Raw genomic sequence first — 26,314 nt, 5'->3', positions numbered from 1 at the left:
AGGCAGCTCAGCATACAGATACTACAGGTGTGACAGAGGTAAGAGAGGAGGGGGAGTTGCCTTCTTGGTGAATCATCCATTAGTAGAACTTTTCATTAGTAGAAACGGATTGATCACTCTGTGGGATTATATTATTAATCCTCTTGGTCACCTCTTCAAGTAACTGACTTAAATGCTTGAGACATGATTTCCATGCACAATTTAAATTAATAGGAATTTTTTTTCACATCTCATCTGCCACATACCTCTCTTAATAGAATCTGACCACGCTGGACAAAGACGACTGGACTGGAGAGATCAAAACGTTGCTGGAGTTCCTTGAGCTGTGGCTGCAGCTGTTCAAGTTGCTCATAACAGTTCTGCATCTTCACTGGGTGATAAGGTAGCAAGTTTAGCTTCTCCATGTACTAAAAAACACACAAAAGTAATGTATTAGCAGCTGCTCTAGCCCCTTTGGAACTTCAGCTCGTTGCCTTACATTTAATTGAATTTAACTGAAGATGATTTTAAACAATTAAAAATAGACAATGTTAAATGCAATACAAGGTGAGATTTCAACAGCTGTAGGAAGGATCTCAATATTTAACAACTCTTGCAAGAAAGAACAACATAACTTCATGTATGCCTGTGGAATTGAACTGGAACATCTAGATAACACTGAAGCAGAGCAATTTTGAGAAAACAGTGACGAAGTACAAGTTATTTCAGTATGAGAAGAAAATGTCAAGTTGAAAACAAACAGAAAAATACAGTACTTACCCAGATCCCAAACTGAATGAAAGAAAAGAGTGCCAAATACAAGCTTAAATGCAAAGAATCAATATCAAAATAAAAGAACATAATTCAAGAAAACTCATGAAAATGAAAGTCATGTGTTTCAAAGACTTGGGTTCCACGAGTGAATGTATTTGGCTTGACTAAACTTCGGATATTATATTAATGTATTGATGGCTTTGCAACTGTGGCCAACTCAAATTTTATTCTTTTCAACTTAAACAACCTGCTAGTTCAGTATCAATATATGGTTCATTTTCTGCATCTCACCTCTCCAAGCTTTTGCTTCCCTCCTTCATTCAAAATATTTTTATTTATTTCCACAATTTCCTTGAAAAACAAGTCCCTGACTTCGGAGAAGCCTCTGCTTGTTGGACCCATCAAAGCTTCAAGAATGGAGGAGATACATGGTTGCACTTTGTTCCGAACACAAGCTTCAGCTTTTGGCATTACAAATACTAAATGAAAAACAAAAAGACAAATTACACTCAGGGAGAGTCAAATATTACATCAAATACAAATGAAGAATAAAATCAATAATTCACAAGGGGAACCAATATCCTGGGAGGGAGGTTTGCTAATACTATTGACCAGAGTTTATATTAGATTTGCAAGGAAGTGGGAACCGAAGTGAAGAGGCAGAAGATGGGGTTTCCTGACACAATATGTAGATAAGCCAACTAGGGGAGAGGCTGTACTTGATCTGGTACTGGGAAATGAACCTGGTTAGCTGTCAGATCGCTTGGTGGGAGAGAACTTTGGAGGTAGTGATCTCCTTTACCATCGGGCTGGACAATTTGGGAAAACAAATGTGGCAAATGTTCAGGGAACATTGCATGGCGTTCTGCAAAGGAATGTCCCATTGAGGCAGGGAAAGAATGGTTAGGTAAAAGAACCATGGTGTACAAAGAATGTGGAAAATCTAGTTGAGAAGAAAGGAAAAGCTCATGAAAGGTTCAAGAAACTAGGTACTGTTGGAACTCTAGAAAAACTAGAAGGGTGCCAGGAAGGAGCTCAAGAATGAAATTTTCAGAGCTTAAAGAGGCCATGAAAAGGCCAAGCTGAGCAGGATTAAGGAAAATCCCAAGGCATTCTACTAGTATGTGAAGAGCAAGAGGAGGAGCCATATGAGAATAGGACCAGTCAGGAGTGAGAGTGAAAATGTGTGTGGAGCTGGAGGAGGTAGCCAATGTACTTAATGAATACTTTGCTTCAGTATTCACCAGTGAAGAAGACCATGGCAATTGTGAGGATGACTTACAGTGGACTGAAAGACTCGAGTGTATAAACATTAAGAAAGAAGATGTGCTGGAGCTTTTTAAGTGTATTAGGTAAGTCGCCAGGACCAGATGAGATATACCACAGGCTTTGGTGGGAAATGAGGGAGGAGATTGCTGAACCTCTGGTGATGATCTTTGCATCATCAATAAGGACGGGAGAAGTACCAGAGGATTAGAAGGTTGAAAATGCTGTTCCCTTCTTCAAGAAAGGGAGTAGAGAGAACCCAGGAAATTATAGACCAGTGAGTCTTACTTCTTTCTTTCTTTCTTTTTCAATCTTTTTATTAAATTTCATATATAAAAAAAAACAACACATAATAATGAATAGATTACAGATTCAATAAACTTGAGATTACATTAGTAATAGGATAATAATATCCTATTAAGAGTCTTACTTCAATGGTGGGCAAGTTGTTGGAGAAGATCCTGAGAGGCAGGATTTATGAGCATTTAGAGAGTCATTAGGGATAGTCAGCATGGCTTTGTCAAGGGCAGGTCATGTCTCAAGAACCTGATTGAATTCAGAATATAATATTATTGGTAAGTCTCTTGGCAATGTGGAGGATCAGTGGAATCTTGGGGTCCATGTCCATAGGACACTTAAAGCTGCTGCGCAGGTTGACAGTGATGTTAAGAAGGCGTATGGTGTGATGGCCTTCATCAACCATGGGATTGAGTTCAAGAGCCGTGAGGTAATGTTACAGCTATATAAGACCTGAGTTAGACCCCATTTGGAGTACTGTGTTCAGTTCTGGTCACCTCACTGCAGGAAGGATGTGGATGCTGTTGAAAGAGTGCAGAGGAGATTTACAAGGATGTTGCCTGGATTGGAGAGCATGCCTTATGAAAATAGGTCGAGTGAACTTGGTCTTTTCTCCTTGGAGGATGAGAACTGACTTGATAGAGGTGTATAAGATGATGGGATACATTGACTGTGTGGATAGCCAGAGGCTGAAATGGTTAGCACAAGGCGGTATAGTTTTAAGGTGCTTGGAAGTAGGTACAAAGGGATGTTTTTTTTTACACAGAGTGGTGGGTGCGTGGATTGCACTGCCATTGAAGGTGGTAGAGGTGGATACAATAGGGTCTTTTAAGAGATGCTTAGATAGGTATATGAAGCTTTGAAAAATAGAGGGCTATGCAGTAGAGAAATTCTAGGGAGCTTCTAGACTAGGTTACATGCTTGGCATAACATTGTGGGCTAAAATGCCTGTAATGTGCTGTAGATTTTCTATGTTTCTATTGAAAACGCAGAGGTCATAACTGGATGAACATCTGTTTGAATAAACTTTCTATTTACACACTAATAATAAATTTATAAAAATGGCTATTAACATGAAATGATAAAATCAAATTATAGTGAATCATCTTCATGTTAATTTTCATTCTCTAATCTACTAACTATTCAGCATATGTTATGGTATTTCCTGTAAAAGAAAATCCCTCTTTGGTTTTCACTCCAGCAGTGGCAGTGTGTGCAAAGATATTCAATGAAGTATGTGCCAGACTACTGAAGAGGCATTCTGCTTTCATGTCAAAACACCTCACTTTGCAAATTACAAACTAGTACAATGGTTGACAGTGCCAGGTTTCGTTTTTGGTTAAAAGCCTTTTACAAATGTAGCTGTAACAACTGTGAAAAGACAGTGTAAAAGACACTGTGGAAGATTATGGTCCACATACAGTAATCACAGTGGCAAATCTGGAAACTAATGATGCCTTTTCACTAGCTTAATTATGATGTTGGCTTCGACATACGAAGAAAATAAATAGGCTTTAAATATAACATGTGCATGTAGCAATAATAATCATGTCTGAAAATTATTGTCAAATTGCATACATAATCGAAGATTATATATGAAATTTTACAAGTTTAGCCTATTTATTTAATAAGAAATAGGGAGTATACAGTATGTGAAGAACTCTTGGAATAATTTCCCACTTCTTAGTCACCAATCTCATTGCCCTCAGATGTTTTCAAACCTCTTAGCTTGCTTGTCACATGTTCCTTTGAACTAATAATTTGATCCATATCTGGACGAATCCTGCTTTCTAATCCAGAACGGGCATGTTCGCACTTCGTCAAAACAGCTTCATATCGGGCTTTTGTCTGTTCCAAAACCATCTTCTGTACAGCTTCTGTAATCTTTGGGGATGAGAAATAACTTTCTGTCAATACAATTATATAGACTGAACTAACTTAACATTTCTTTGCCTACAGTAAAGGAACACCATAGGGTTAGCTGGAGAAAATGCTGGAGGAACTCAGTAGGTCAGGCAACATCAATAGAGAGGAATAAATAGTTAATGTTACAGGCCAAGATCTTTCATCAGGACTGGAAAGGAAGGGGGGAAGAAGGCAGAATAAGAAGATAGATGGAGGAGAAGCAGTAGAAACTGGAAGGTGATAAGTGAAGCTGTATGTTTGGGGGAGGGGCTTCTCTAACTTCTGGTAATTTTTCTCTCCCCCTTCTCTCTTCTTCCAATCCCTACTCTGGTTCTCCCCTTACCTCTCCTCTTCTCCTCACCTGCCTATCACCTTCCCCAAGTGCCCCCCCCTCCTCTTTCCCCCATGGTTCACTCTCCTTTCCTATCAAATTCCTTGTTCTTCAGCCCTTTGCCTTTTCCACATATCACCTCCCAGCTTCTTACTTCATCTCCCTTCCCACCCACCTGGCTTCACCTATCATCTTTTAGCTTGTACTATTTCCCCTCCCCCAGCCTTCATATTTTGGTTTCTTCCTCCTTCCTTCCCAGTCCTCATGAAGGGTCTCAGTCCAAAACATCGACTGTTATTAAGTTCCATAACTGCTGACTGACCTGCTGAGTTTCTCCAGCATTTTGTATGTGTTACTCTACTCACATTCAGACCGATGTTGCTTTTCATCGACACATGCAATAGCCTTTAACGTAACATGACTAACCTCAGCAGATATTTTGTCCCTCAGATTAAACCCATAACAAAATACATTATAGAACTGCATATAGAACTCAAATATAGAACTGCAGATGCTAGCAATCTGAAAAGCAGAAAATGCTGGAAAAAGAAACTCAACAGATCAGGCTACACTTCTGGACAGAGAAACAGAGTTCACTCTTCAGGTCAGAACCACTTCTGTTGTTGCCTGACCTACTGAATATTTCAGGGATTTATTTTACACATTCACTATGGCTTCACTTAAAAAGACGTGTTTTAATTAATTCAAAACTAACAAAACAGCTGAAAATTAAGCCAATGGAAGCCTTAAAATATTTGATGGACAACCAAAAAATGGTTACTAACAAAGTTTCAAAGGTATTTGGACTGGTATAACCATATAACCATTACAGCATGGAAACAGGCCATCTCGGCCTTTCTAGTCCGTGCCGAACTTCGAAAGGAAAAGCACAGAGGGATATGGGTCAAATGGGAGTGAGCAGGATTAGTGTGTTAGTCTTTGTGATGGGCATGGATAAATAAATCAGAATGAGGTAAGCTGAAAGGGCTCATTTCGGTCCTTTACATTTCAATGGCTGCATCGGATTAGATCGGGGAACAACATGACAAATGTAGTAGCTAGCACAACACTACAGTATCAGCAACCCAGGTTCAATTCCAACTGCTGTCTGTAAGGAATTTGTACATTCTCCACATAATCACATGAATGAAAGACTCCATTCATGCCAGACATTCTCCCTTCTACCCTCTCCTATCAGGCAAAAGATACAAAAAGCCACCAGGCACAAGGACTGCTTCTAACCTGCTGTTATAAGACTACTGAACAATCCCCTAGAACAATAAGATGGACGACCTTGTTATGGCTTTACACTTTATTGTCTGCCTGCACTACACTTTCCCTTAACTCAGGGGTCGGCAACGTTTACCACTGAAAGAGCCAATATGGACCCATTTCCCACAGAAAAGAAAACACTGGGAGCCACAAAATGAAATAACACTGCATACAACGGGTTTTTTTTGCCTTTATGCTATGTATAAACAAACTATAATGTGTTGCATTTATGAAATTGATGAACTCCTGCAGAGAAAAGGAAATTACATTTCTGCATGCAACAAAAACATTTTGAACTCCGAAAAAAAGACGTTGGGTTGAAGGTTACTCCATAGTTAGCCTACCTTGGATCGAAGAATTAAAAGAAAGCGTGCACTGGCGGGTGTCAGGCATTGGCAGTTGTGATGTATATTAATAACGATAAAAAAACACGTTGTAGCGGTGTAGCGCTACACGCAGCGCTAAAATAAAGACTGCAGTCAAAGGTAACTTTATTCGAACTAAACAGCCTTGCTTTAAAGCCTCCCTCAACCCGTCCCCGTGGGCGCGGATGCTCCAAAAGACACGTACTCACAAACCCCCGTAGGCTATCTCCCTTAGCCGGAACGGTGGCTAATTGTGAGCCGGTTCGGATGTGCCAGGAAAAGGTGTCTCCACAAAGTTTTCAGATTGTACAAGATCACCATAATCTTCAAATTTCGAATTACATTTCAAAAGCTAACAAACCACGGGGAGCCGCATCACAGAGATGAAAGAGCCGCATGTGGCTCCGGAGCCGCAGGTTGCCGACCTCTGCCTTAACTATAGCACTTTATTCTGCATTCTGTTATTGTTTGCCCTTGTACCATTGTAATGAAATGATCTGTATGGACGGCATGCAAAACAAATATTTTTCACTCTACCTTGGCACAACATGACAATAATAAATCAATTTACAAATGTATCATGAACTTGATTGAAATTTTTTGCAGAGGTGACTAAGAGGCTAAACGACAGGGCAGTAGACAGTCCCTTTCCTCCATTGATGCTACTAAATCCCCTCAGTTATCCAGCAGATTACATGTTTTACCAGATTCCAACATCTTATATCTCCATCTCAAGAACCTACCTGGTTAACTTCTGCAGTACTCCAACCATTGTGAAGTAAACTGACCAAAATAAAACACAATATTCCAGATGTCATCTTATTAAGGCTTTCTATATATGTAGCAAGACATTTTTAATCTTGTAATCAAAACCTCTTGCAATAAAGGCCAACATATCATTTACCTTACTACCTGCTGCACCTAAGTGGAGAAGTTCTTTGCTATGTTTCTATAATTGCTCTCAAAAAGTTTTTGTAAATACTTCCAGACATTGTCCAAAAATAGAAGAAACCTAAAGCATTCAAGGTACTTACCAAGATCCAGGCCCTCTGACGTTCATGCAGCTTGCCCTTTAATTTTGGATATATCAATGCTCCCAGTTCTGGAAGAAGTTCCTCCATCACTAAATTAGTAATAATCTGAGGAAGAGGGAAAAAAAACTTTGAAAATATCCATTTTCAGAAATATTGCATGTTTTGAACCAAATAATCCTGGTTTCAAGCCTCATTATCAACACCATTAATGTTCATGTAAATGAAGAAATTATAATCATATGTCTCATAAACACATAAACAAAGGTCTCTAGTCTCTTTGTCAGGAGTATGTGGAAGTGCAGTAGACAGGACGGCACCACATCTGATACTACTTTTCCACACTTCCTGCCCAGGAGCAAGGACCCACAGAAGCCTTAATGGTCCGATGGAATTGGAATAGAAGCAAATCATCTTTCGGTCAATTGCAACTTAACACATTTCATTTTAGTAGCAGTCACTCAGTTCCTTCAATGATAAGAAACATGCTCCTGAGAGAGAAAGCTAGATGTCTTGACCAATGAGTGGGTAAGGAAGGTCAAGCAGAAGCGATGAGATAGACAGGTTGGAATGTTTTAATTTTAGTTATGTGTAAGGGTGATGAACTCAGAGTATGGATTAGCACATGGAACAATGATGTTGTGGTCATTACAGAAACGTGGATATGAGGGGGACAAGATTAAATGCTTAATGTTCCAGGGTCTCAGTGTATTACAGAAAATAGAAAGAGAGGTAAAGTAGGGGTGGGGGAGGAGAAAGAGTTGCACATAAGGAAGGGCATGCCCAATATTTCTATATTGGTAAAACTTAAAAATAAGAACGGTGCAATCACTCTGATGGGATTATACTATAGAACCCCCAGTAGCCACTGGCACATTGAAGAACAGATATGGACTCAGGTTAGGAAAAGTTACAAACACATTAGGATTGCGGTTGTGGGTGATTTCAACTTCCTCAATACAGACCAGGAAGACGTATAGCTTTGGTAGATGCATCCAGAAGGATTCCTTAAACGAGTATGTAAGAAAATCCACTGAGAGGAGGGGCCAATGTTGCGTAACATTTAGGAATCAGTGACCTCAGTTCCTAAAGATGTAGCTTTAAATAAGAATAAATATGGACCTTGCTGGAGAGCATTAAATTGGGGCAGTGTTTGTTTTGAGAATATTACCCATGAACTAGGGAGAATTAACTGGGAACAGGTGTTTTTGTGCAAGTTCTCATCTGATACATGGAGGATGTTTAAAAATCAACTGCACAGAGTACATGAGAGATGTGTTTCAGTAAGGTATAAATAAAGGTAAGATAATTCTTGACGTCACAATCTACTTCACTATCTTACATTATAATGTCTGCCTCAGTGCACTTTCTCTACAGCTGATGCACTTTATTTTGCATTTTCTGCTTTCAAATATTGTTTTTACCTTGTACTATTTTCAATGGGTCTACCCTAAATTGGAACTAGCTGGGTGGACAATGTGGTTGGCATGGGCTGGTTGGGCTGAAGGCCCTGTATGTGTGCCATATTGCTCTATGACTCTTACCAATTCACCAAGGTCAAGTGGAGATGAGTAATTAATGATGGTCTTGTCATGATGCTCAGATTACAAAAAAGAATCAATAAGACAAATACAACAAAATTATTAAGTACATAAGTGAGGCACTTTACATCTATCACACCTGTGTTTGATTACCACACAACATATCCCAGGTGCCGTACTGATCTTTCGACTGGCGATACAGGCGGACAGCGTCTGTGAATGCTGGAGTCTCCACTTTGCAATCTTCAGGTAATCCTAGAACAGAAAGAGGATTGAAGTACAGGTTAAAGGTTATGTATGGTGATCATGGAATGGTTCAACATGGAAGGAAACATTCAGACTCTTAAATCTGCAATGAACCTACAATAACAAAACAGTTAGTCTCACTCCATTGCTCTCTCATTACAGCTCTGCATGCTCTTTCCTATCAGATGATCATCCATTTCTCTTTTCTCGGTTTAGATTACGATCTTTCCACCACAACATCTCATTTCAGGCTCGAGCCATTTGCTGTGCTGAAGCAGTTGTCTACTTGGTACATTTTCAAAAGATGCAATAGGATTTTGTAATCATCCTTATTTATTGCTGGTTCTTGGCCCTTCCAACAACTGGAACAGTTCTTAGTTTAATGTGAACCGCAGCTTCACAAGTCTATCCCACTAATTAAAACCCCTCATCCCTGGAATCATTTGGTACAACCAACATAGATAAGAAAAGGAATGAGGTCTTATGCGTGCATAAAGAAAATTAGGAAAGAAGCTAAAAGCAAAACCTCAAGAGTAGTAATCTCTAGATTGGTGCCTATGTCATTTGCCAGTGAGCTTAAGAATAGGAAGATATGGCAACAAGTGTGTGGTTGAAGAATTGGTGGAGGGGTCGGTGTTCAGATCTGTGGATCACTTGGATCTCCTCTGGAGAATATATAACCTACACAAAATAGACAGGTTAAATATGAATGTAAAATAGACAATAGGTACAGGAATAGGTCATTTGGCTCTTTGAGCCAGCACCGCCATTCACTGTATTAATGGCTGATCATCCACTATTAGTACCCCGTTCCTGCCTCCTAACTATATCCCTTGTCTCCGCTATCTTTAAGAGCTCTATCTAACTCTTTCTTGAAAGCATCCACAGAAATGGCCTCCACTGCCTCTGAGGCAGAGCATTCCGTAGATCCACAACTCTCTGGGTGAAAAAGATTTTTCTCAACTCTGCTCTAAATGGCCTACCCCGTATTCTTAAACTGTGGCCTCTGGTTCTGGACTCCCCCAACATCGGGAACATGTTTCCTGCCTTTAGTGTGTCCAATCCCTAATAATCTTACATGTTTCAATCAGATCCCGTCTCATCCTTCTAAATTCCAGTGTATACAAGCCCAGTCACTCCAATCTTTCAACATATGACAGTCCCGCCATCCCAGGAATTAACCTTGTGAATCTACGCTGCACTTCCTCAATAGCAAGAATGTCCTTCCTCAAATTTGGAGACCAAAACTGAACATAATACTCCAGGTGTGGTCTCACCAGGGCCCTGTACAAGTGCAGAAAGACCTCTTTGCTCCTATACTCAACTCCCCTTGTTACGAAGGCCAACATGCCATTAGCTTTCTTCACTGCCTGCTGTACCTGCATGTTTACTTTGTGACTGATGAACGAGGACACCTAGATCTCGTTGTACTTCCCATTTCCCTAACTTGACACCATTCAGTTAGTAATCTGCCTTCCTGTTCTTGCCACCAAAGTGGATAACCTCACATTTATCCACATTAAACTGCATCTGCCCATTCACCCAACCTGTCCAAGTCACCCTGTGTTCTCCTAACATCCTCCTCATATTTCACACTGCCATCCAGCTTTGTATCATCTGTAAATTTGATAATGTTACTTTTAATCCCATCATCTAAATCATTAATGTAACAGAGCCTTGCGGTACCCCACTAGTCACTGCCTGCCATTCTGAAAAGGACCTGTTAATCCCTACTCTTTGCTTCCTATCTGTCAACCAATTTTCTATCCATGTCAGTACCCTACCCCCAATACCATGTGCTCTAATTTTGCCCACTAATCTCCCATGTGGGACCTTATCAACGGCTTTCTGGAAGTCCAAGTACACTACATCCAATGGCTCTCCCTTGTCCATTTTCATAGTTACATCTTCAAGAAATTCCAGAAGATTAGTCAAGCATGATGATTTCTCCTTCGTAAATCCATGCTGACTCAGACTGATCCTATTACTGTTATCTAAATGTGCCGCTATTACATCTTCTATAATTGACAAGCATCTTCCCCACCACTGACGTCAGGCTAACTGGTCTATAATTCCATTTTCTCTCTCCCTCCTTTCTTACAAAGTGGGAGGACATCAGCTACCCTCCAATCCTCAGGAACCGATCCTGAATCTATAGAACATTGGAAAATGATTACCAATGCGTGCACGATTTCTTGAGCCACCTCCTTAAGTGCCCTGGGACCAATGTCCCTGCAAGCAGGTTTGCTGGAGTTGTTGGGGAAGGTTTAAACTTGGTTGGCAGAGGATGACAGGCAGAATGCTAGGTTAAATGATTGAGCAGTTGGTGTAAAGGTAAATGCAATGTGCACAGAGGCCAGTCAACCTTAGAAAAGGTTAAGAGGTTGGCACAACATTGTGAGGTAAAGGGCCTGTACTATGTTGTTATGTTCTATCTTCGCTCTATTTTTCTATCATCCTCGTGCCTATCTAAGAGCTTCCTAAATGCCCCTAATTTATCTGTCTCTAGCACCACCCCTCTCAGGATATTCCACACATCCATTACTCTGTGTAAAGAACTTTCCTCTGACATCCTCTCCTATACTTTCCTCTAATAACCTTAAAATTATGCTTGCTTATATTAGCCATTTCCAGCCTGGGAAAAAGTCTCTAGCTGCCCATTCTTTCTATGTCTCTTATCATCTTGTGACATCTAGGTATACATGATGAGATGACAGGTAGAGCATACATCCAATCATTTTTAATAGGTTCAAATGTGTTTAATGCAAGAAGTATTAAGAATAAGAATGTTGAATTATGTGCATGGATCAGACATAGAACTATGATTTGGCCATTACAGAGATACAGCTGTCACAGGATTGCCTGCTGGACGTTCTGGGATTTATATGTTTTTAAAGTGACATGGAGGGAAGTAAAATAAAGGGTAGGAATGACAGTGCTAATCAGGGGAAGTATCACAGCTGTAGAAAGTCAAAGTAAATTTATTATCAAAGTATGTACGATATGTGTTTCCATACACTACCTTGAGATTCATGCTCATGCAGTCATTTACAGGAAAATAAAGTAATTCAATATAATTTATGAATAACTATACATAACAAATATTACAACATGGATGGGAGGGGTATGGAAGGCTATGATCCAGGTGCAGGTCAATGGCACTAGGCAGATTAATAGCTCAGACTATACTAGATGGGCTAAAGGTCTTGTTTCTGTGCTGTATTGTTCTATGACTCATTAACAATGCAACCACAAAACTACAAGATTAAAATCAAAACCCATCTGGTTGACTTTAGCAGTAGAGCAAATTTGTCCTCCTTACCAAGTGTGGACAATATGTGACTTACAAATACAGGTAATTGCTCTCTGAAATGCCCTAAGCAAGCCTCTAAGTTTAACGGTATTTAGTGATGAACAATAATTACTTAGTATTGTCAGCAACACAAAAATAACTAACCCCAATCATGATTTCTCTGGCTGCATTTCTGGACAGATAGTTTAATTAATTTCTGAATAAAAATTTCATTCACATTGTGGCTATTGACCTTCTCAGTCTTCTAAAGGCTCCATTGCCTACAATATATGCACCTTTAGTGTATTAATTTCTGTTGTTTCTTTTCTGTCTGTTCATATAGTTGTAAGAAAAAGTTTGTGAACCCTTTGCAATTACCTGGTTTTCTGCATTAATAACTCATAAAATGTGGTCTAATCTTCATCTAAGTCACAGTAGGAGACAAACACAATCTGCCTGAACTAATACACACAAACAATTGTACTACTTCTTGTCATTACTGAGTACACCATTTAACCAATCAGCCTAGGTTCAAAAGAGTATGTGAAACTCTGGAGTAATGCCTTCCACAAAAGCTATTTGGAGCCAGGTGTTCCGATCAATGGAGCTGTGGGTCGTGGAGGTGTCCTCCCCTTTAAAAAATGACACATAAAGTCAGGTTACTGACAGAGCTTGCGCTTTTCAAGATCGGTCTCTTTATGTGCACTATGCCTCAATCAAAACAACTTTCAGAGGACCTTAGAAGAATTGTACAGATGTATGAAGCTGGAAAAGGCTACAAAGCATTTCTAAAGACCTGAGTGTTCATCAGTCCACAGTAAGAGAAATTATCTCCAAATGGAGGAAATTTAGTACTGTGCTACCCTCCCTAGGAGTGAGCGTCTTTCAAAGATCACCCCAAGAGCACAGAGTGCAATGCTGAAGGAGGTGAAAAAGAACCCAAGGGTAACAGCAAGAGACCTGCAGAAATCTCTAGAACTTGTTAAAGTCTCTTGCACTGAACAAGAGTGGTGTTCATGGAAGGATATCATGGACGAAACCACAGCTCTCCAAAAAAGAAACATTTTTGTACGTCTCAAGTTTGCAAAGACAACCAGGATGTTCCACAATGCTTCTCAGACAATATTCTGTGGACAGATGAGACAAAACTTGAACTTTTTGGCAGAAATGCACACTACGTTTGGAGGGAAAAGGGCACTGTATACCAACACAAAAACCTCATAACAACTGTGAAGCATGGTGGAAAGAGCATCATGGTTTGGGGCTGCTTTGCTGCTTCAGGACCTGGACAGCTTGCAATCGTTGAGGGAACAATTAATTCAAAATTGTAGCAAGACATTTTACAGGAGAATGTCAGGGTAACAGTGAAGCTTAATAGAAGTTGGATGATGCAGCTGAAGCTTAATAGAGGTTGGATGATGCAACAAGACATTGATCTGAATCACAACAGTAAATCAACAACAGAATGGTTTAAAAAAAGAAAACTTGTATTTTGAAATGGGCATATCAGAGTCCAGAACTTAACCCAACTGAGATGCCGCAGAATGACCTAAAGAAGGCTGTTCATACCAGGTATCCCAGAAATACTGACGAACTGAAACAGTTTTGTATAAAGGAATGGTCTAAAATTACTCCAAACCAATGTGCAGGACTGATGAAGAGTTACTGAGAACGCTTGGTTGAAGTTATTTCTGTACAAAGGTTACATCAGTTACTGAAATCAAAGATTCACTTACTTTTTCCAACAAATACATGCAGTGTTGGATCATTTTTCTCAATAAATAAATGAACAAATATATTTTTTATACTTGTTCAAAATACTTGTACTATAGTTATTAACAAAAACAGTAAACTTTAGGTCAGGGAATGTTTGAGAATTAAAAGTGTGTGAAATTGTTAAAGAAGGGAAGAAGAAAATCTGAGAAAAAATGTGGATATGAAAAAAATAGCAAGAACTATATGGGTCCTGCATAATAGAGATAGGAGAACTTGTTACAGAACTAAGGAAATGACAAAGGATTATACAAAAGCTGAGCCTCTTTACAAAAAAGACACAGGAAATCCTGGGGAGACAAGCTCCAGAGCAACAGGGAAATTAAACAAATTAGTAAAGTCAGAGAAACATCATTGTAGAGATTACAGTTGATCCCAAAAATAGAGAAATCTCAATGATCTGAAGATTTGTGTGTCAGAATTTTGAAGGACCTATTGATGTAGATAGTGAACTGTCTCCAAAATTCTAGTTTTTGGAAATATTCAAGATTGTTTAATGTCATTCCCAGTACACAAGTGTAAAGTGATAGAGTCATCAGAACAGTACAGCACTGAAACAGGACCTTTAGCTCATCTTGTCCATGTCAAAACCATTTAAACTGCCCACTCCCATCGACCTGCACCGGGACCATAGCTCTCCATACCCTTACCATCCATGTACCTATCCAACTTCTTTTAAACATTGAAATTGAGCTTGCAAGCACCACTTGCGCTGGCAGCTCATTCAAAATTCTCAAGACCCTTTGAGTGAAGAAATTTCCCTGTTTCCCTTAAACCTTTTACCTTTCACCCTTAGCCCATGACCTCTGATTGTGGTCCCATGAACCCTCAGTGGAACAAGCCTGCTTGCATTTACCCTGTCTCTACCGTTCATAATTTTGTATACCTCCATCAAATCTCCTCTCAATTATCTATGTTTTAAGGATAAAGTCCAAACATCTATTCAACCTTTCCTTCTAATTCAGATCCTCCAGATCTGGCAACATCCTTGTAAATTTTTTTCTGTACTCTTATTTACACTTGTTCTTACCTGCCTATACCTGTAATGTATCTCCTGCTATCTTCTTAACCAAGGTATCAATATCTCCTGTAAACCAAGGTTTCCCACACTTGTTATCTTCACCTTTTATTCTGACAGGCACATACAAGCTTTGTTCTCTCAAACTTTCACTTTTGATGGCCTCCAAGTATACCTTTCCCAGAAAACAGACTGTCCCAATCCACACTTGCCAGATTATTTCTGATACCATCAAAATTGGCCTTTCTCCAATTTAGAATCTCAACCTGTGGACCAGACCTATCTTTTTTGCATATTTACTTTGTAAAGGAGGATGAAATAATTGTTACTCCAGATCTGATGCAGCACAAACAAAAGCACGATAAGAAAATGAACACAATAAAAATATAACTTATATACTGTACATAGATTGAGTGTACATACATAAAGCGATACAAGGCATAGGAGAGCCTGTACACAAAATTTTGTATATTGAATGATATACAATATTAAAAAAAACACTAATGTGATTGGTGGTTCAGAAAATGCTGGAATCGATAATAAAAGATACAACATTAAAGCACTTTGGAAGTAATAATATAATGACCCAAAGACAGCATTTGAAGCTGACTGAAGAGAGTAGGATAGAGAATGCTGTACATGTGGAGGTTAGTAAAGCATTTCGACAAGGTCTCTCATGGTAGGTTGGTGCAGAAATTAAGGCACATGGGATCTATAAAGACTTGGTAGATTCAATTCAAAACTTGGTGGAGTGTGTTTATCCATTGGAAGTCTACAAGATCATGAAACAAGGCTAGTCAATCATGACTGACAAGGGAAGTTAAGGACTGCATAAGAGTGAAGGGAAGGGCATATAAGATAGCAAAAGTGAGTGGGAAGTTGGATGCAAACACGAGGAAATCTGCAGATGCTGGAAATACAAGCAACACACACAAAATACTGGTGGAATGCAGCAGGCCAGGCAGCATCTATAGGAAGAAGTACAGTTGATGTTTCGGGCCGAGACCCTTTGTCAGGACTGGCATTAGGGTTAGGGTTAGGAGTCCTGACGAAGGGTCTTGGCCTGAAACGTTAATTGCACTTCTTCCTATAGATGCTACCTGGCCTGCAGCGTTCAACCAGCATTTTGTGGGAAGTTAGATGATTGGGAAGCTTATAAAACCCAAAAAGGGCAACTAAAAAAAGCTATAAAAAGGGAAAAGATGAAATATGAAGGCAGACTAACCAATTATATAAAGCAGGATACCAAAAGTTTTTTTCAGTTATATAAGAGTGAAAGGGAGGTGAGAGTTGATATTGGACCACTAGAAAATGGTGCTGTGGTGGAGTAATAATGGAGGACAAAGAAATGGCAGATGAACTTAATGAGTACCTTGCTTCAGTCTTCACTGTGGAAGACACTAGAAGTGTGCCAGTGCTCCATGAGTGTTAGGGAGCAGGAGTGAGTGCCATTGCTATTACAAAGGAAAAGTGCTAGACAAACTCAAAGGTCTTAAGGTGGATAAGTCACTTGGACCACATGGACTATATCCCAGAGTCATTGGTCATGTTTTTGCATATGGCCAAATGGTTAAGGCTTTGGGCTAGCGATCTGAAGGTTGTTAGTTCGAGCCTCAGCCAAGGCAGCATGTTTGTCGTTGAGCAAGGCAGTTAACTGCACACTGCTCTTGCACGTTTATAGCCCAGTGGTGGTGGCTGGTACAGTATGGACAAGACCTTTCAAGAATCAATTCCGGTATAGTCTCAGAGGACCCCCCTCTTTAAGAAGGGAATGGTTTTTAATCTTGCCTGACAAATCTGTTAGAGCTCTTCCAGGAAGTAGTGAGCAGGGTGGACAAAGGAGAGGCAGTGGATGTCACTTACATGGATTTTCAGAAGGCCTTTGATAAGGTGCCATACATGAGACTGCTTAATAAGATAAAATCCTATGGTATTACAGGAAGGATACTGGCATGGAGACAGGAAAGGATGACACGTAGGAGGCAATAAGTGGGAAAACAGGGGACCTTTTCTGGTTGGCTGCCAGTAACTAGTGGTGCTCCCCAGGGGCCAGTCTTGGGATGGCTACTTTTCACATTGTTTGTTAATGATTTGGATAATGGAATTGATGGCATTGTGGCAAAGTTTGAGGATGAAACAAAGTTAGATGGAGGAATAGATAGTGCTAAGGAAGCAATGCAATTGTAAATGGACTTAAGACAAACTGGAAGGATGGGTAAAAAAGTGGCAGAATGAATACAGTGTTGGGAAATGTATGATAATGCATTTTGGTAAAAGGAACAATAGTGCGAATTATTACCTAAATAGGGAGAAGGTTCAAATATCAGAGGTGCAGAGGGACTGAGGAGTCCTCAAGCAAGAACCTCAGAAGGTTAATTTACAGGTTGAGTCTGTGGTAAAGAAGGCAAATGCAATGTTGGCACTTATTTCAAGGGGAATAGAGTATAAAAAGGAGATAATGTAGAGGCCTTTTAAGCCACTAGTCAGGCTGCATTTGGAGCACGTTGTCTCATTTTTACTGTACCAGCAGTTATGGTCGAAATGACAATAAAAGTTGACTTGACTTGACTTTAGTACTGTCAACAGTTTTGGGTCCCATATCTCTGAAAGGATGTGTTGTCATTGGAGAGAGTCCAGAGAAGGTTCACGAGGATGATTCCAGGAATGAACGGGTTAATATACGAGGAACATTTGGTAGCTTTAGTCCTGTACTCATTGGAATTTAGAAGAATGCAGGAGGATCTCACTGAAACCTAACAAATGTTGAGAACAAGAGAGAAACTGCAGATGTTGGAAATCTGAGCACCACACAAAAATTGCTGTAGGGACTCAGCAGGCCAGACAGCATGTAGGAAAAGAGTACAGACAATACTTTGGGCATGGCAGGAAGTGTGGTGTCTAGAACATGGTGGATTTTCAACCCAGTGTTGAAAGGACTAGATAGATTGGATATGGAGAGGATGTTTCCTATGGTGGGGATATGCATAAGGGGAGGGCAGAGCTTCAAAATTGAGGGACAACCTTTTACAGAAGAGATAAGGAGGAACTTTTATACAGAGAGTAGTGAATTTGTGGAATGCTCTGCCACGGGCTGTGGTGGAGGCCAAGTTCGTGAGGATATTTAAGGTGAAAGTTGATAGTTTCCTGATCGGTCAGGGCATCAAAGGATATGGTGAGAAGGCAGGTGTATGGAGTTGAGTGGGTTTTGGGATCAGCCAAGAAGGAATGGCAGAGCAGACTCAATGGGATGAATGGCCTTATTCTACTCCTCCGTCTTATGGTCTTATATATAGTCATACAACCTGGAAACAGGCCCTTTGGTCACATATGGCCAATGATCCCATTTTCCTGCATTTGGTGCTTTTTATTCTTTTCCAATTAATTTACCTGTCCAAATATTTTTATTGCACTTGCATTGACCACCTCCTCTGGCAGCTTGTTCCATATAGCCACCATTCTGTGTGGCAAACATAGCCTCTCAGATCTACTCATCTTAAGTCTGCGCCATTCACATTAAAATTCACCCAACTTTGGAAAAAGACTGTGGCTGTCGACCCTTTGCCTCTCATATTTTATAACTCTCTAACTTGAAATAGTCATCCTCCAACTCTTTGTTCATATAAATGAGTTTTACTACCAGTGATTTTGATTAATTTAACTGAGAATTTTTATTTGTGAATCTCATGCTCCTTTTCTTTTACAGTAGAGCCCAAAAACAGGGAAAATTGTAAAGCATGAAAAATTAAAAAACTGAAATGTCAGCAGTACAGAAGTATTTACCCCCTTTGCTCAGTATCTAGTTAAACCACCTCTTGCAGCTGTTACAGCCAGTAGTCTTTTCGGATAAGTCCCTTTTAGCTTTGCACAATGTGATTGAGTAAGACTTGCCCATTCCTCCGTGCAAAATTGCTCAAGCTATGCCAGGTTAGTCGGGGAACAACGGTGAACAGCCATTCTGAGGTCTTACCAGAGATGTTTGGTTAGGTTAAGGTCAGGATTCTGATTGAGCCACTCAAGGAAATCAATTATCTTCATTTGAAGCCACTCATGGTTGCTCTGGCAGTGTGCTTTGGGTCGTTGTTGTGCTGAAAGATGAACTTCCTCCCCAGTTTAAGCTTTCTGGTGGAGTCTAGCAGAATTTTATTCAGGATCTCTCCGTATTTAGCAGCATTCATCTTCTCATCAATCCCAACCAGATTTCCAGTCCCTGCTGCTGAAAAGCACTCCCATAGCACAATGCTACCTGCACTTTACAGTTGGGATGGTGTTATATGATGTGTAGTATTAGATTTACTCCACAAGTACTGCTTAGTGTTAAGGCCAAAAAGTTCTACTTTAGTCACATATAACCACAAGACCTTCCATATCTTTATAGTTATTTCTTTAAAAAAAATTTTTTTTTGCTCAGAATAACAAAATTTCCAATGTCCAGATACATTTACATTTATTCCCCTCACAGATATCAGCTATCAGAACACTTCCATCAAAATATGGACATCGCCATTAAATCCTATACAAAAGCTCTTATTAGAATAGCAGACAGGTTTACACCTACATACTGCAGAAAAGGTTGTCATGTTTTATGAAAACTATTTGTTTTTGAGTGTACCATACATATCATAAAGTCCAAAGGAATGTATTCCATGATTAATTTACACCAACCAAAGAGTCCAGGGGCTTTATTGGATATCCAAAAAAGTAAAATGTTCTTCCTCACACAAAAAGTCAGGATGTTAAAAAGCTTTTTCTGATGTGCATTAATAATAGACTGCTGGGTAAACCTAAGAGAAAAGACACTGGGTCCAGTTCAAGCTCCATCTTCAGGATCTTTTCCATTTCACCCAAAATGTCACTCCAGTATGCCTGAAGTTTGGGACGTCCAAAAACAGTGGGTGGAAGTTTACTTTACATTTAGAACACATTGAAGACACCCCCGTCTTAAATTTTGAGAGACAATCTGGAGTCAAATAGGCTCTATGCAGAATTTTGAGTTGCAATGCTTTAGTTCTATTACAAATTGAAACTTTCTTTGCATTATCACAGATGTCTTCCCATGTTTCAGCTGTAATTTCTCCTCCCAGACCCTTCCCAGCTGCTCAGCCTCTCCACGAGAACATTCCCTCAGGATGCTGTAAAATATACTAATGGAGATTTCACCCTTAGAACAATACGCCCTCTTTTCTATGTCACCACTATAGAAATCAGTTAACAACGATGGTTTTTTTTCTGTATATAATCTCTTATCTGAAAGAAACGAAAAGGATCCTTGCTGGGTAGGTTAAATTTCTGTAGTGTTTGACTAAAAGACATCATCGTTCCTTCATCAAACAAACCTCCTAGATGGAAAATACCCTTAGAAATCCGGTTTAAATCCAGAATCCAGTACACCAGGCTGAAAATCTGGACTGAAGGCTGATATTTCCAATAACCGTATTGGAATGAAGGGTGATATTTCCAATAACCGTATTGGAGTGAAGGGTGATATTTCCAATAACTGTATTGGAGTGAAGGGTGATATTTCCAATAACCGTATTGGAGTGAAGGGTGATACTTTCGCTGCGTTGCCCTCAATTTGTCACATCACCCTCCAAGCCCCGACTGTATTAATTGTTATTGTATTGCAACAATACTCCTTAACTAGCTTCATCTTATTGAGGAAAAGCAAATTAATAAGAGGGCATTTTGTTTGTGAAGCTTCAATGTCTAGCCAAATTGAGGAGAAGTCCCTGCAAACCCAGTCAACCACTTAAGATAAAAAGGAACTTAATTGATATTTTTTGATGTCTGGAAAATCCAGTCTCCCTAGACTCTTGGGAAGCTGTAACTTAGACATTTTAATACAGGGTCTTTTTTTTGTTCCAGATGAAAGAAACAAACCAGCCATTTATTTTTTTAAAGTATTTGTTGGGTATAAATGACTGCGATCATTCGAATTGGGTACAGCAGATGAGGAAGAATGTTCATTTTGAGCAATGATATTTGGCCAAGCCAAGAAAAGGAAAGAGTGCTCCATCGCTGTCTGATTTTGTCAAATAACTGTGTAAAGTTAGCTTTGAACAATTGATCAAATGTAGATGTGATAAATCTGCCTAAGTAAACAAAACCTGTCTGTGACCATTTAAAGGGGAAAACACCCTGAGTGTCAGGAACCTGCTGCAGATTCCCCAGAGGCATAGTTTTTGATATAGTAAAACTGATTTTATAACCTGAAAAATGAATTGATGCATTGTATAAGGTGACGCATTGACATAGCAGGGTTTGATAAGAAAATTAGAACATCATCTGCATACAATGTAATTTTATGTGACTTTAGTCCTATGTCTGGAGCAGATATTTTGGGGTCTCGCCGAATAGCCTGAGCCAATGGCTTGATCACTAGTGTGAAAAGTAGTGGTGCTAAAGGGCAGCCCTGCCAGCTACCCTTCAGAATACTAAAATTATCCGACCTTATACCATTAGTGAGAATTGCAGCCAAAGGGTCATTGTAAAGAACCTTCACCCACTTAATAAAACTATTGCCCAAACCAAATTGTTCTGAAGTGGAAAAAAAGATGCAGCCATTCAACATTATCAAAGGCCTTTTCTGCATCTAAGGAAACCACCAAGCCATCCACTGCCTGTTGCTGACATGCCTGAATCACATTAAGTAATCTTCTGATATTGTTAGATGATCTACAGCCTTTTACAAAACCAGTTTGATCCTTTTATGTTAAAAGGTAACAGTTTCTAATTGCAACACTAAGGTTTTAGATAAAATTTAAATGTCAACATTTAACAATGAAATAGGCCTGTAGGAGGCACAATCTTCAGGGCTCTTCCCTTTCTATAGAATCAGGGAGATATTAGCTTCTCAATAATGGGAGGAGACCACAATTAAATGCATGATTGAACATGTTTAGCATAGGCTCTGATAATAACCCTGTGAACTCTTTATAGAATTCACTGGTGAATCCATCGGGACCAGGGGCCTTTCCACTTCGGAGCTGTCTCACAGCTTCCTGTATCTCATGTATAATCTAGCAAATGTCAATTTTCTTTTGGCTGCTTGTGTAAGTAAAGAGTTTAGTGTACAGCATAGGGCTGTGATATTCTGTAACTTGGCTGCAGGAGACTTATTAATATAATCCTTTTCAGCAGCCGCAAGCCTTGCTTCCACTAGGCGCTGCTGTTCCACAGCTTGTCACTTCTTACTAGCAGAATAGGAGATAATTAATGCATTCATCTACAACGAAGGTACTCTCAAGTCCATAAAGAATGATACCACTAAGAAAGTCTTAGACTTCAAGTACTTCGGGTCAAGAATGATGAGTTCGGAAAAGGACATAAAGATAAAGATATGGAAGGCGGTGGCGTGGAGGGCTATGAATGACATGAAGGAAATCTGGAGGTCAAACCTGACCTGAGGGCTCAAAAAGAGGAGTTTCACAGCAGTCATAGAGTCCATTCTCACATAGGATGCGAGACGTGGACACTCACCAAGACCATGCGAAAGTCACTAGATGCTTGCTATACACGAATGCTCTGGATGGCTCTTGACGTGAGTTGGAAACAGCACATGACGAAAGTTGAGCTCTATGATGACCTACTGATGCTCACTACTGAAATTAAGGCAAGAAGACTTCAACTAGTGGAGCACTGTCTACGCCACCCGGAGCTACCTGCCAGCCTAGTCATCACATGGGACTCCAAACATGGGAGGAGGAACCCTGGGTGCCCTCCTAAGACTATGGTCAACATGCTCCTAGAAGATAGCGGTGCGGCTAATGTAGATGAACTGAACACACTGATGAGGGAGAGGGAGGAATGGAGAGTCCGCCATCGTGCCCGATGCGGGCCCCCTAGGCCTGAGTCGACGTAGTAGTAATAGTAGTAGTACCCCCCCCCCCCACTCCTGGTATTAAAAGATGATAAATAGGTTTGATCAAATCCACTCTGTTGCAGTTTTAGATGTTCTTTATCATTTAAATGTGTCTCCTGCAATAAGGCTATATCCACCCTTTCTTTTTTCAGGTTTAATAGGATTTTCTTTCTCTTGATCTGTGAATGACTCCCCTTATTGTTCCAAGTGCACAATTTTAATATATTACTGGTCATAACCCTTTATAACAATCATTTGACTCCAGAGGAGAAGAAACCTGATCTAAGATCAGCTGAGCAGTAATAAGTAAATAAAAAAAACACAAAAAAACAAAGAGCCAAAAGCGCCGAACAAGAGGACTTACCCAACACTTAAAGGGGATATCTGAACCTTCTAGCACCTCATATTCTGCCCCACTGCCAATAGTCAAAAATGAAAACAGCATAATTTATCAATCCACCGATTTGTTACCATCATATTTGAACTCCTTCAAGCTGGAGCAGCACCGCTAATTTAAACAAATAATGAAACCGTATTAATCAAAACAAACACGTTACCCAACCTATGAGATATCTTGCCGTTGAGTAATGAAAAGGTAAAATAAAGCAACCATTGAGCATGTTATCATCCATAACTAGGGCTACATAATATACTGTATACATTCGTTAGCCCAACGTGTCCACAAAAGTTTTAGCTTTGTCAGGAGAAACAAATATCATGGTGGTCCCATTGTAGGTGATTTTCAGCACCGCTAGGTATAGCATAAAGTACTGTATTCTGGAATCTGTTAGCTGTTTCTTTACCTGGTCGAATTCCTTACACTTCCGAATAACAGCTGCCAAAAAATCTTGAAAATACATAAGCCTGGATCCCTCATATATTAAAGTCTGGGCAGCAGACCCGTGGCGTTTTGAAGCCTCCATCACTCTTTACTTATCACTGAAATTACGGAACTCCACGAGGACAGGTCCAGGGCATTGGCCTGGGCCTGGTTTTGGAGCCAGCGTACAATGAGCTCTTTCCACTTTAATGTGTCCAGCCTTGGTTTCCAAATCAAGGAAATTAGGCAACCAGCCCTCAAAAAACTTCTCTGGCTGGCTGCCTTCTGTACCTTCAGGTAGACTGATGATCCATATATTCTTTCTCCTACCTCTGTTCTCAAGATCATCGATATGGTCAGACAGGCTTTGAACTTGCTTTTTAAGTGCCTGGATGCTGCTTTGGGCTTGATCAGCTACAGTCTCTACCGCGGAGACTTGGCCCTTGGCCGTTCTTTTATCAAGATTTTTAAGCTCTTGTGTGTGGTTCTGGAGTGTCAGAGAGAGTGGACCCAGCTTTTTGTCATCATTTTGGATATGTTCTCTGTAACTTCATGAATTACTTGACGAAAAGCAGGGTCCAATGTGTTAGCATAGCTAGCAGCAACTAGATCCTCAGCCCCGGGCAAGCACACTGTGCAGTCCATCTTGGCTGCCTTTTTAGTACTTTTCGATGGCATGGTGTTGAAGCAGCTCAAAAAAAAATACTCATCAATGTTCATGTTATTAAATCCAACACGGGCATTTTTTAAAAAAGTTGAAACCGATAGGTTTATATGCGAGATTATCAGTGTTGCAGTGCTGAGCTCAGCAAAGCAGACCTTTCACTACGCCATCTTGAAAAACCTTCTTTACAGTATTTTTTAAGTGACACTTTGCAAAGATTTTAAGGGCAAGGACATTACTTTTTATTTCTTTTAGCTAAGGCTTCTTCCTTGCAACTCTTCCATAAATACTCTTTTTGTGCAAGGCCTTAGAGGTTGTGGAACCATGAACTTCATTTCCAGTTGCATCTACTGACTTCTGCAACTCACTCAGAGTGACTGTTGGCATCATAGTAGCCTTTCTAAGAAGTTCCATTCTTCCCCAGTGACCATGTTTAGAGGGGTTGCCTAACCAAGGCAGAATGGCTGTGATTTCACAACGGACTGCAATGAGCTCTGAGGTATGTTCAATGCTTTTGAGATGGTCCCCAGATTTGTGCTTCTCTAATATCATTTCCCAGACTTGTTTTCATTTTGGTTTGGTCTGTTGAAAATCTACCATACTGTTGGACCTTACAGTGAGAAGGGGTATTTATTCTTAATGAATTCATTGAAAGCAGGCGATTCTCCAATTTTCTACATCAACAACTGGGTGAGTTGGTAAGGTAATATACAGTATTACAACTAAGATAGAGTAGCAATTACAATGAATATTTTTACAGTCACATGATTTTGGTTCTTAATTTTTAGTAAATTGTTGACAAGTTTGGAATTTTTCTTTTGATACGACATGATGTATGTTTTGTAAATTATAAGACATAGGAGCAGCATTAGGCCATTCAGCCCATCAAGTCTGCTCCACCATTCCATCATGGCTGATCCCAGAACCCGCTCAACCCCATACATCTGCTTTCTTGCCATATTCTTTAATGCACTGACTGATCAGGAAACTATCAATTTCCGCCTTAAATATACCCAGAATCTTGGCCTCCACCACAGTCTGTGGCAGAGCATTCCACAAATTTACTACTCTCTGGCTAACAACATCCCTCCTTATTTCTGATCTAAAAGGTTGCCCTTCAATTTTGAGGCTGTACCCTCTAGTTCTGGATATCCCCACTATAGTAAACATCCTCTTCACATCTAGTTCTTTCAATATTTGGTAGGTTTCAATGAGATTGCCCTGCATTTTTCTTAATTCCAGTAAGTACGGGCCCAAAGCTGCCAAACGCTCCTCAGAGCCTCACTGGCACTCGGACATTCTGGAGGCCTAATCAGTGGTGGGAACAGAACACTTCAACAAGGTTACTCGCAGGTCGGTGAAGCTTGTATAAGAGGAGAACTTCACAGGCAATTCAACACTCTAGAGGCCCAATCACTGGAGGAGCCAGAACACTGTGAATTAAATACAACCACAGAAAAGACAGTGGGGGGGGGGGGGGGGGCGGGTGGATATTGTTGGGAATAGGCCAGCGGTGAGAGTAGGAGTGTCAGGCTTCGACGAGAAGAGGTTGAGGCCATAGAAACAGGTTAGAAGGGTTAGTTTTTCCTTTCGTTATTGCTGATTTGTTCTTGGTTGCCCATTGTAAAGTGCAGGCTGGATGGCAGATATGGCAGTGGAAGGTTCTACCTGTAGGATGTGGGAATTCATGAAACCTGGTGGTTTCCCTGATGACTACACCTGTGGAAGTGCAGCCAACTCTGACTCATGAAAGATTGCATTAAGGAGCTGGAGCTGCAGTTGGGTGAACTAAAGATCATCCGGGAGGCAGAGCAATTGATAAGATACGACTTTTGAACAGGTGATTAAACCCAGAGTGTAGAAGTCAGTGAGTAGATGGGTT

The 26,314-nt window shown here is 40.1% G+C and overlaps 1 protein-coding gene across 1 annotated transcript in view; it reads right to left on the bottom strand.

Moving 5' to 3' along the window:
* The window catches only part of LOC132407471 (protein Niban 2-like), a 248,893-nt gene that overhangs the window by 42,399 nt on the left and 180,180 nt on the right, over positions 1-26,314 (bottom strand). The window contains exons 6-10 of the mRNA XM_059994058.1: positions 8,901-9,016; positions 7,224-7,328; positions 4,038-4,200; positions 1,045-1,232; positions 246-407 (exon numbers count right to left, since the gene is read on the bottom strand). Of these exons, the coding sequence (XP_059850041.1) occupies positions 246-407; positions 1,045-1,232; positions 4,038-4,200; positions 7,224-7,328; positions 8,901-9,016 (734 nt within the window). The remainder of the gene's footprint in view (positions 1-245; positions 408-1,044; positions 1,233-4,037; positions 4,201-7,223; positions 7,329-8,900; positions 9,017-26,314) is intronic.

Source organism: Hypanus sabinus, chromosome 18 (genome assembly GCF_030144855.1).
Source record: "Hypanus sabinus isolate sHypSab1 chromosome 18, sHypSab1.hap1, whole genome shotgun sequence".
In the NCBI taxonomy this organism is placed as follows: Eukaryota; Metazoa; Chordata; class Chondrichthyes; order Myliobatiformes; family Dasyatidae; genus Hypanus; species Hypanus sabinus.
The sequence above is the reverse complement of the archived record's forward strand: the minus strand, read 5'-3'. Positions and strand labels throughout refer to the sequence as shown.